The sequence below is a fragment of the Mus caroli genome, chromosome 11 (assembly GCF_900094665.2).
Source record: "Mus caroli chromosome 11, CAROLI_EIJ_v1.1, whole genome shotgun sequence".
Lineage (NCBI taxonomy): Eukaryota > Metazoa > Chordata > Mammalia > Rodentia > Muridae > Mus > Mus caroli.
The window spans coordinates 1,028,218-1,039,044 of NC_034580.1; the positions used below are offsets into that span (position 1 = coordinate 1,028,218).

The following is a 10,827-nucleotide window of genomic DNA, read 5'->3' on the forward strand; positions in this document are numbered from 1 at the left end:
CAGTTTGTGTTGTATGGTTGTCCGCTTTGCCATCACTCTGTAGGCTGGATAAGAAGGCATCTGTAGAACGCCTGCATGTTGGTCTCCTTTTCTTCTCTGCCTTTGAGAGTTGTGTGAATGCGGGGATGCTCAGGGCTTATCCCCTTCAGAAGCCTCACGGAGGAGCGAGGTGATTGTGCTTTCTACTTAAGACAGGGATCCCTTCCCAGCTCGCCTCTGCCTTCTTTGGTGCTAATCTGCCTGGACTGATCAGTACCCATCAAATGTCAATTCCACAAGGGGCCTGGGAACAAGTTTTCTTAGCCTGTTTAAAAGTGACACAGCTGCTCAGTTAGAAGGTGGCATTTGAAGGGACTTTGAAGTGTCTGTATGACTTTAGCACATGGAGACACTCAGGGAGCATTCCAGCCAAGGGTTTGGCATGCGTGGAGGTTGAGTGATGGGAAATAGCAAGGGTGTAATTGGGGAAAGGCTGAGTAACCAGCTTGACTCAGGTAAAGAGGCAAGCATGTTATTTCTGTATTTGCTTGACTAGTTTTTCATCCAGCTTTCCTCCTAGTGTGCTGGCCCCCTGAAGAGGCTTATTTACTAAGGCAGGAGTGCTTGACTCCAGTGCAGAGGCACACACTCAGTCTCTGCCCAGAGAGGCAAGGTATCCCTGGCCCCCTGACATGTCAGGAGAACAGGCACTTGCCCCTGTTGTATCTGGCCCGTGACTTTTGTGGCTGGGGTGGCAAGCACTCTGCTCATCTGCAGTAGGGCACCATGAGTCTGCAGACCTGAAGGAGGTATACAGACACAGGCATTGTGCTGCTGGGCTGGCCAGCTTGCTGGCTGGGGCTAAACCCAGGGTCTTTGCTTCTCTTGGCACATCTGATACCCTGGCCTCTGATCCACAGACTGGAGGAAGTTCCCCTGGAGGTGCTGAGGCAGAGGGAGTCCAAGTGGCTGGACATGCTCAACAACTGGGACAAATGGATGGCCAAGAAGCACAAAAAGGTAAGGGACCTGGCCTTGGGCCTGGGGCTGGGGGTTAACAGTCTGGGAGGAGAAGGAAGGAGAGCAATGTCACTGCAGTAAATCAGGGGCCTTTCCAACTGTCAGGCTGCCGGAGGTCCTCCATTAGAAGTGAGCGGCAGAAGCTGGCTCTAGGGTGGAGCAAGGTTTGTACCTGGCACGTGACTTCAGAGAAGACCACAGAGAACTCTAGAGTTAAACCAACAGCCCTCACGGGTAACTGTGCTTTACCCCTGCCAGGAGAAAGGCTGAAGATCTTCCTAGTATTGGTTCAGTTAATGTGTGAGGGATGGTTCATCTCTTGACTACAGTAATCTGGCTAACACCCCAGTGAGATTCATTCTAGCGGTACTCTCGCTTTACCAGTGGCCTAAGATTTGAAGACAGGCAGTAAACTTTAGTGTCTACACTATTAACTACCACAGGAAGGGCCTTCTTCACCACCTAGACAAGTTGGTTATTTTCTACTTGTCTCCTTCCTGGGCAAAGTGGAAAGAAAGAAAAGTAATCCTACAATTTACAAGTAGTTTTATAAAAATGAGAACACCCTTTCCCTGTCGCGTTAGAATGTCCTTAGGTCCAGGCTTGCTCATCCTATGGGAACCCCACACTCACCCACCATGCTGAAGCTGTGTGTCGGTGTCTTTGGGAGCCCTTTGTGGTGCTTAGCTACTACCTGGCCACTCATGGCCACAGACTCTGCATATTCCAGTCCACAAAGTTAGGCCATTCCCCCAGGCTAGTTCTGTTTGCCCAGGCAGGGCTGGAAGTCAGGAGTGAATGTCTTCATGCGTGAGCTGTGTAATTTAGGATAAGATGTCTTCCCCTTTTCAGACACAGTCATTAGTAGAGTGGGAGTGATAAGCCCTTTATGAGGATCCTTGCAAGGTGGTGACAGGAAGTGCTTCACGGACTGCCAGGGGAGAAGCTCCCGGGCTTGAGCTCATTCTTGCTGCTCTGAGCACAGTTCCTGGTAGAGTGCAGTGATAGACTATGTGCTTAGCATGGAAAGGAGAGAGTCAACCCTCCCTTTCTCTCTCTCCTCCCTCTTCACCCACTAAGTGCCTGCTTGCATGTGTGTGTGTGTGTGTGTTTTGCTCTAGAGATCGGGCTAGTCTCTAACTCAATGTAGTTTGTCTGCCTCCCTAGTGCTAGGAGGATAGGCATGCACTACCATACTTGGCAAAATCAGTTTTTTTTTGTTTTGTTTTGTTTTTAAGATTTATTTATTATATGTAAGTACACTGTAGCTGTCTTCAGACACACCAGAAGAGGGCATCAGATCTCATTACGGGTGGTTGTGAGCCACCATGTGGTTGCTGGGATTTGAACTTCGGACCTTCGGAAGAGCAGTTGGGTGCTCTTACCCACTGAGCCATCTCACCAGCCCCAAAATCAGTATTTTTAAGACACTTATTTTCCAGTTGTTCCCTGGTTAACTTTGGGGTTCTACCTTATCTTTCCTCCAGTTCCTGATTCTTTTGTAGCTGTGGGGAGTGCCTACCATAGAGCATTCAGCAGCCCTTCCTTTTCCCTTTGGCTTCCCCTACACCATGGGTAAAGGTTAAAGGCTGCCTTTGCCCAGCAGAGGCCTTCAAAGACACGCTTTATTTAATTCATTGTACTCAGAGACCCAGATCAAGATGGCTACCTCAGCTGTAGGCACATTGGCTCTCCCTGGTAACTCCTGCCCGGCTTTGGAAGCATGGCTTCTTCCAGTACAGGAAGCCATGACACAGGAAGCATAATAACTGTTTTGGAAAGTAGGCTCAGACCCAACATTTCTCCTGGACATATTCATAGTCCTGGAAGGAGGGTGTCTTCTTCCACCTCCCAGTTGTGCTCAGGACAGAAATGGGGGCCTGTCGGGAGTCAGGGATGTGCCTTCCCAGAGTTCAGCAGGCAGGGTGTCATCAGTTTGCTGTAGAGATAGGTAGTTTTTGGAGTATCTGGCAGCACTTCCCTTGGGCTATCCTAACTCATTCTGCCCGTCCTCCCTAAGGCAGGTTGATGACCGTCTCCAGCACTCAGACTAGGTGTCTGAGAAAGGCTAGCTGTCCTCTTGACTCTCTATCCCCTGCCCTGGCTGTGGCGTCCATGAGGGTATCACAGTGGGCTGACTGTGCTCCGTGGTCGTCCTGCAGCTCGCACGTGTGATGCACTTGGAGAAGGATGTCATACTCATTTTGCCCAAGTGTAAGATGTTGTAGGACCTGAGGCTCTGGGCTGTCCTATGTCCCACTGCCAAAGCCTGCCCAAAGTGGCTTCCTTAAGATGACCCTTGTCTCACAGCAACAGGAAATTATCCTCAGTGTGTGCTATTGTTCTCTTCTGCTCTCTTCTCTCCCAGTTTTTAAGCAGTCGGGAAGCCCCAGCTTGGCTCTTGTGAGTAGCCAACTGCTCTTCATGACTGACTGTGTTCTACAGACTGCTGCCTGTCTCTTTCCTAGTCCTTAACCCGCTCCAAGCTCTGGAAAGTTCTCTTGCCTATGTTGGTCATCAGGAAGGTCCTTTGTGCCCCTCTTCAAGAGGGGCTATTTGAGGGGCTTTCCAGTTGAGGAGAGTTAGGCAGCAGCTGAAGCCCTTGGCCTTTCTGCACCAGGTATCTTTCTGGGATGATGTGGAGAAGAAGCCCACACTAAGCACAGTTCCCACTCTGATAGAGCCCCTTCCAGCTTCATTATGCATTCCAGAGGAATGTGTAATGTCATTCAGATCTTAACCCAGGTGAGAGGTGGCTGGCCCAAGGTCAGTGTGGGATTCAAACCCACATCAGCTGCTCTCATGCCACAAGCACTTGGCTCTTTGGTCTCAGGCCAGGCTGCTTCTCACAGAGGTAAGAGAGAATCACTGGCTGTCAGCACTATCCTCTCTGCCATCGTCCCGCATGCCCGGGCCCTCTGCCTTTGCACTCACCCCCCTGGTAAGGCAGCTGGCTTCCCTTCCTTCCTTTAGGATCAAGCCCAGGAGGAGAGCACTCCTTCCCGTCCTCGGGCCCCAGGGTGTAGTGAGGTGGGAAGCCCAGAGCCGCGTCTGCAGCCTGTGCGGCACAGTGCGGGGCTGGCGGGGTTTCTGGGTGTGTGCTGACTCTTCCCATTCTGAGGAAAGTGTTCTGTTCTTTATTTTGTATTTGTTTCAAATTTTCATAGATTGTACATTGAGCATATTCCCACCTGTACCCCTTTCCTCTCCTCTCTCTGCCTCTTTAGTACCTTCTGTTCCCTTAAACAGTTTTGTGACTTCTTAAAAGACATGGTAGTAGGCTGTCCATGGCAGCACATGCCTTGACTCTGGATCTCTGTGAGTTCAAGGCCATTGTGTACTACACAACAAGTTCCAGCCTAGCTTCCTGAGTGTTCGGATTCAAGGCATGTGAGTGATAATGTCTGGCCACTCCGAGGTATAGCTGAGGAGAAGGTTTTTATTGTAGACTTGAGGGAGAGTCTTTCCAGGGGCATCTGGAAAGTCCAGCATAGGGAGAGAAATCAGGAGACTGAACATGGCAGCAGACTGAACTGGGCAATGAAGGAGGTAGGGGCGAGAGGGAAAGAGAAGAGAGAGGGCAAGAGAGGGGACCAGGGAGCAAGAGCACAGGAGCAACAGAACTCGTGGTGGAATGGCAGGTTATATAGGGAGGAGAAGCTGGAGGGAGGGAAGCAGCCAAGCACAGAAGTTTAAGGTAGGGAGTGTGGTCAGAAGAGCTGAGGGGATCCACAGATACTGAGTGGGCCTGAAGCCCTACATTTACCCTGGTGGGCTGATAGCATCACAGTTAACTGCCTGTCCTAGTTTCTTTGAGATCTGACAGCACACAGCATCATACTTCTTTGTATGAGGGATTTGAGGAAAGTTTGTTGTCTGCAAGGGTCCCAGAACACATTTTCCATGGATACTAAGGGTTGGCTATAGTTCTGGGGCCCAGAATTCTGTGGTCTACCTCTGGAATGCCTGCATTGTCATTAGAGAATAAGCACTCTGCCATCACCTGGTGGCAGCATGTCTAATTGCAGTCCCCATCCTCCCCGTGGGCTCTGCTGTGCAGGGCAGAAAGCCCTTAGTTCTTCCCTTTCTGCTCTTGTGGGGAGGCTCACTGAAGGCCCACCAGGCCTTAGCAGAGGAGCTGCTGGGGTGGGTGCGTGAGCACAGCTGTTGTTTTGACTTTCAGATTCGTCTTCGATGCCAGAAGGGCATCCCACCTTCCCTGCGGGGACGGGCTTGGCAGTACCTGTCGGGAGGCAAGGTGAAACTTCAGCAGAACCCTGGGAAGTTTGACGTGAGTTTTCCTTTCTTTCTTCACCAACCTGTTGTATCTCTGCGTTAAGCATCTCCCCTGGCAGTGGATCCCCCATATACTATCCTAGACCTCAGTAAGATGGACATCTTTGCTCACAGGCCTGACTGCTCAAGAACCACGTTGTCCCAGTCCGTGATCCATGTCTACTGGAAGCTGTTGTTCACTAAGGCTCTGCCCTTAGCAGGCCCCAGTAGAATAGACTCCATTACAGTTCTGCCACCTTACTCTAGCCTTTCTCTCAACGGTTAGTCAAGTTTGCTTTCATGGTTGAGCACAGTGCATTTCTACACAGCTCTTGGTCATCAGGAAGTGACCCCCAACAACTTCCCCGGTTGATGCTTTGAATGTGTGCTGTAGCCTTCCAAGGGCTATGTGTTAGGACCACAAAAGCCTTCACTTTTCTTGTCCCCCATCTTGTACTCTGTATTCTGTCTCTAAGCCTAACTTAGACATGATCCATTAGGTGGTCTTCAGGGCTACTTGGGGGTCAGAAGCCAGTCAGTCATTCAGTGGTCAGAGACCATGTCTTCTGTATCCCTCTCCCTATCCACCTACCCATGGCTGGCATGGTACAGTATTCTTCAATTCACTAAGCTGAGCAACTAAGCCTGGAGAATACCGTGGATGCATTTGGCTTCCTCGGGGTTGCCCCAGCTTACCTGCCAGACTTGGCCAAGGCATCATGGCTTCCCCCCAGAGTGTTGGGACTAATGGCAGGCAGTGAGACAGAGCTGCCAGCCACCAGGACTTTGTTGATATCCTTCATACTTCAACGAATAACTTCTCTCTGGCCAGACCTGTTGTCTGTGAAGAGTGTGCAGGGGCAGGGCAGGGCAGTCTGGAGTTTACACTGTTGACCTGGAGAGGTTCAAGCTATTTGTTGGCAGCACTTGGGCCTGGGGACAGAGAACGTGGTTAGGTGACAACACTTGGCTATGAATCAGGGTGATTGGATATTCCCACATAGCACCAAGGTCAGGTCCCACAAGAGCAACTTCTTGACTCTAGAATCTTCCTTCTAGTAGCTCTGTCTCCTGCATTCCAATGGACTCCATCCTGGTCAGAGTTGGTGGGCTCAGGAATGGGTGCTCCACCCACAGTCCAGAAGGCTCAGCCACGAGAGCCAAGGCTGGGAGTGGCCAGCCTACTGAGGGCACTGTCGAGGAGTGTATCCTTGGTGCAAGGAAGCACAGAACTTTGTTTTGTGTTGGAGGAGTGGTTGGTTTTTTTGTAGGGGGGTAGGGAGGCTTGTTTGTTTTTTGTTTTCTGATACAAGGTTTCTCTGTGCAGACTTGGCTGTCCTGGACCTCACTTTGTAGCCCAGACTGGCCTTGAACTCAGAGATACTCCGTTTTCTCTAAGTTCTGGGATTAAAGGCTTGTGCCACCACTGCCATGACAGTAGCACAGAGCTTTGTATGTGTACAGAATAGTGTCCAGAAAGGAACTGACCACCCCTGAGATGTCTGGTAGGATGCTGATGAACCCTAGTACCTGGACAAGCACGTAACACCTGACAGATGTCACACTCCCTTCCTGAGCAGGTGACACCTGCAACACAGGATGCAGGCAGCAGAACAGCTGGGTTTGGTGGCTCTGATTCACATCTGCTCTCAAGTCCCAGCTCCATTTTTCTAGTCAGGAGGCCTTGGGTAAAAAGACTTTCATTTAACCCTTTAGTTCTCCTGTCTCTGATCAGAGTGTAATGACGGGATCTGTTTTGGGGTAGGGAAAGGGCCAGCAAGTGCCATATGTGTTGGATACCCAGTTCTGCATCTGGCTCCAAGCAGTAGTAACACCTGTAGCTCGTGTTGGGAAGAAGCTTTCTGTCTGAAGGACAAGACATTATCCCTGGATAAACTGAGCCCTGACTACTGTGATTCTGGCCACAGCTGGAATTGATGCTTGCTCCTAAGACTTCCAAGAGTTAGGATTCCTCTCAGGCTTCCCAGGGTCCTGCCATTGTTGCCTCTGTGGGTTTCCTTACATGTCTTCAGGAAGGCCTGGTTCTATGATGAAATTGGGGGCCGTTGGTGCCTAATCTGGTCCCTGAGACAGTTGCCTCCTACCAAGGGTGCTCCTCACTGCTTCCTGACATTATGCCCTTGCTTCCAGGAGCTGGACATGTCTCCTGGGGACCCCAAGTGGCTAGATGTGATTGAGCGTGACCTGCACCGGCAGTTCCCATTCCATGAGATGTTCGTGTCCCGAGGAGGCCATGGGTAAGCAGGCTAAGTATGTGGGCTAGAAGATGGCTCTAAGCTGTCTCTTCGACTGTCAGGAGCGGTACAGTGAGCTTGGCCGCATGGGTGCGAAACTCTACTGTTGCCCTTTACCTTCTGTGCGCTGGCAGTGTACTGACCCACTTTTGACTCTTGCGGCTGCTTGCGTGATTTACTCTCTGGGCTGTTAGAACTTTCCTGGTCAGGCCCTCTTGATGTACGGAAAGGGATAAGTGAGGTTGGTGGACAGAGACAGGAGGGGAGTGATGTATTAGGCAAGGACAGAAGTATCCAGCAGGGTGGCCCTCTCTAGCCCTTCCTCACTCAGTCTGTCTCTATCCGGCATCCAGCCCTAGTCCAATCCTTGCTTTCTGTTTGAATCCTGTCATTGGGTGGGTCACAGGTCGGAGGCTGACCCATTGGTGACTACAAGCACATCCTTTTCTGGGAAGGGCAGGGCAGGTTCTGAGGCAAGCCTGTAGACATGGAGTACAGGGAGGTGATGGGCAGTAGTCAGCTCCTGCCCTCCTATCCTGCCTGACCTCTTCATAGCCAGCAGGACCTGTTCCGTGTGCTGAAGGCCTACACGCTGTACCGCCCTGAGGAGGGCTACTGCCAGGCGCAGGCACCCATTGCTGCTGTGCTCCTCATGCACATGCCTGCTGAGGTACCTAGGACCTAGGCGGGTGGGTGGGCGGATGGGCACTGGGACCTAATCCCCGCCTCAAGGGCTCACGCCTCTCTCACCCACAGCAAGCCTTCTGGTGTCTGGTACAAGTCTGTGAGAAGTACCTGCCTGGCTACTACAGTGAGAAACTGGTGAGTACCTACCTAGCCTGAGATGCTCCAGGCTGAATGCATTCTGTGGCTGCTCCAAGGCCCTCCCCCTTCACTCATAGCCACCCAGGCTAAAGCCACAAGGCCTGATAGAAGCCACTTACGTACCAGTTACACACTCACCTCCATCTGTGCCTCGGCTCCCAGCCATGCCTCATTGACTTTGGCGTAAGAGCTTGTTGCAGCTCCACTCTGTCCCACCAGAATGCCTTTCCCTCACCTTTCACCCCATGCGCAGAGCTTTCCTTGACCTTGACAAGCAGGAGTTCCCATTCATGTGGTGTTTGGGACACTCAGCCCCATTGTCCCTCCCCCATTCTGTGTCCACGGACTATTTCAGTCTCCCTGAGGGGACCGTCTTGTGTCTGGTCTGTCCATCTGCCTGCCAGTGCTCTATAGGCTCTGGCTACCTGATGAATTACTCAATGTTGGCCCAGTACTAGGAGCTCACATGGGGCTGTGGTCATGGCTCTGTGGCCTTGATGTCTCTTCAGGAGGCAATCCAGCTGGACGGCGAGATCCTCTTCTCACTGCTACAGAAGGTGTCCCCCGTGGCTCACAAGCACCTTAGCCGCCAGAAGATTGATCCCCTGCTGTACATGACAGAGTGGTTCATGTGTGCTTTTGCCCGCACGCTGCCCTGGAGCTCTGTGCTGCGAGTTTGGGACATGTTCTTTTGTGAAGGTACCAGACTATGGTGGATAGTGGGGGGTGCAAAAGAAGCCCCAAGCCTCCTTGGACTCATCACCTGCCTCCCCGCCCCATACAGGAGTCAAGATCATCTTCCGTGTGGGGCTGGTACTACTGAAGCATGCACTGGGCTCCCCAGAGAAGCTCAAAGCATGCCAGGGCCAGTATGAAACCATCGAGCAGCTGCGGAGCCTCAGCCCCAAGATCATGCAAGAAGCCTTCCTGGTTCAGGAGGTGCGGACCTGCGTCTCCCACCTGCTATGGGAGGGAGGGGAAGCTGGCAGTTGACTTTGTATGGCCCTGCCCCAAGGGTTGACTGGTCAGGCCAGGTCAGGCGAGGTGGGCAGGGTACAAGAGGCACTATGAAGTGTCCCCATTAGCTAGGCCACTCCACTCTGGGAACAGAGCAGAGCTGTGATCTATAGCCCCCTCAGTTTTCTTTTTGGATACTTGTTTTTCAGAGGCTACAAATGAAGAGATACATACATGGCCAGCTTCTGTTGGGGATCATGGCCAGGCTCATGACAGTGCATTGTAGCAGGGGCAGACATACAAGGTCATCTGTGCCCACTTCCAGCACTGACCCCATTTTACACTTGAGGAAGTAGGGCTCAGAGAGGCAAAATTTCAAAGTGACTTTCCTTTGTCACCAGCTGAAAAGTGATAGGGCTGGAACTGAAGCCAGGCTGCCCTAGTCAGTAGGTGACATACTGGCTAAGAGTGGGGTTGCCCATGTCAGCTCTGCCCTTCCTCCTGTCCTAGATGTAAGGAGAGAGGGGTGTGTGGGCTGTAGGTAGCTGTCTCTTCCGAGACCATGGCTCTCATGTTTGGCACTCAGACCACAATGATATCCTCCCTTTAGCCGACAGGTAAGGGATGCTGGTGGGCAGGAAAGCAGAGGGGAAGGTCATCCTTCCGGTGCTCACCTGCTCCTCATTGCCCCAAAGGTGATAGAGCTGCCTGTGACAGAGCGCCAGATTGAGCGGGAACACCTCATCCAGCTGCGGCGCTGGCAAGAGACGCGTGGTGAGCTGGAGTGCCGCTCTCCGCCCAGGATGCATGGTGCCAAAGCCATCCTGGATGCAGAGCCTGGTCCCCGACCTGCCCTGCAACCTTCACCTTCCATCCGCCTACCCCCAGATGCAGCCCTCCTCAGCTCCAAGGCTAAGCCACACAAGCAGGCCCAGAAGGAGCAGAAGCGGACAAAGACCAGTGCGCAACTGGACAAGTCCCCAGGCCTCAGTCAAGCCACAGTGGTGACTGCTTCAGGAGATGCATGTCCTCCTCAGGGTGTGTCCCCAAAGGACCCAGGCTCCCAGGACCCGGTCCCCCAGGACCCTACTCCTCAGAACTTAGCCTGCCACCGTTCCCAGGAGAGCCTGACCTCCCAGGAGAGTGAGGACACCTACTTGTAACCCCGGGAGCTCAGGCCTCCGCGGGGGTCTTCTCACGTCTTAAACGGTTCACAGACTGACAACACTCCAGGTCCTCTGCGCCTGAGGAGCCAACTGCTTGGCCATTGGGCTGGGATAGGATCTGGCTGGTCCAGTACAGATTCTGCCTGAGCCTCCTTATTTATTTTCTCGTGAGTTGAGCTGGTCCAGCCAGCACAGGCAGAAGCTATGGCCAAAGGGGTTGGGTCTCAGCCCCATCCTTCTGGGGGATGTTCCCCAGGGGTAGGGTGCTGACATGTGGGGAAGCGGTGGGGTACTCTTTGTGTAAAATAGATATATGGTTTTGTACGGAAATAAACAGGCTTGTGTATAGA

General features: G+C 52.3%; 1 protein-coding gene across 1 annotated transcript in view; it reads left to right on the forward strand.

The window, feature by feature from the left end:
- Tbc1d10a (TBC1 domain family member 10A) overlaps nt 1–10,827 on the forward strand; it is a 28,770-nt gene extending 17,943 nt beyond the window's left edge. The window contains exons 2-9 of the mRNA XM_021176755.2: nt 900–999; nt 5,183–5,290; nt 7,426–7,532; nt 8,085–8,199; nt 8,286–8,351; nt 8,864–9,053; nt 9,139–9,293; nt 10,007–10,827. Coding sequence (XP_021032414.1) covers nt 900–999; nt 5,183–5,290; nt 7,426–7,532; nt 8,085–8,199; nt 8,286–8,351; nt 8,864–9,053; nt 9,139–9,293; nt 10,007–10,474 — 1,309 coding nt within the window. The 3' untranslated portion in view covers nt 10,475–10,827. The remainder of the gene's footprint in view (nt 1–899; nt 1,000–5,182; nt 5,291–7,425; nt 7,533–8,084; nt 8,200–8,285; nt 8,352–8,863; nt 9,054–9,138; nt 9,294–10,006) is intronic.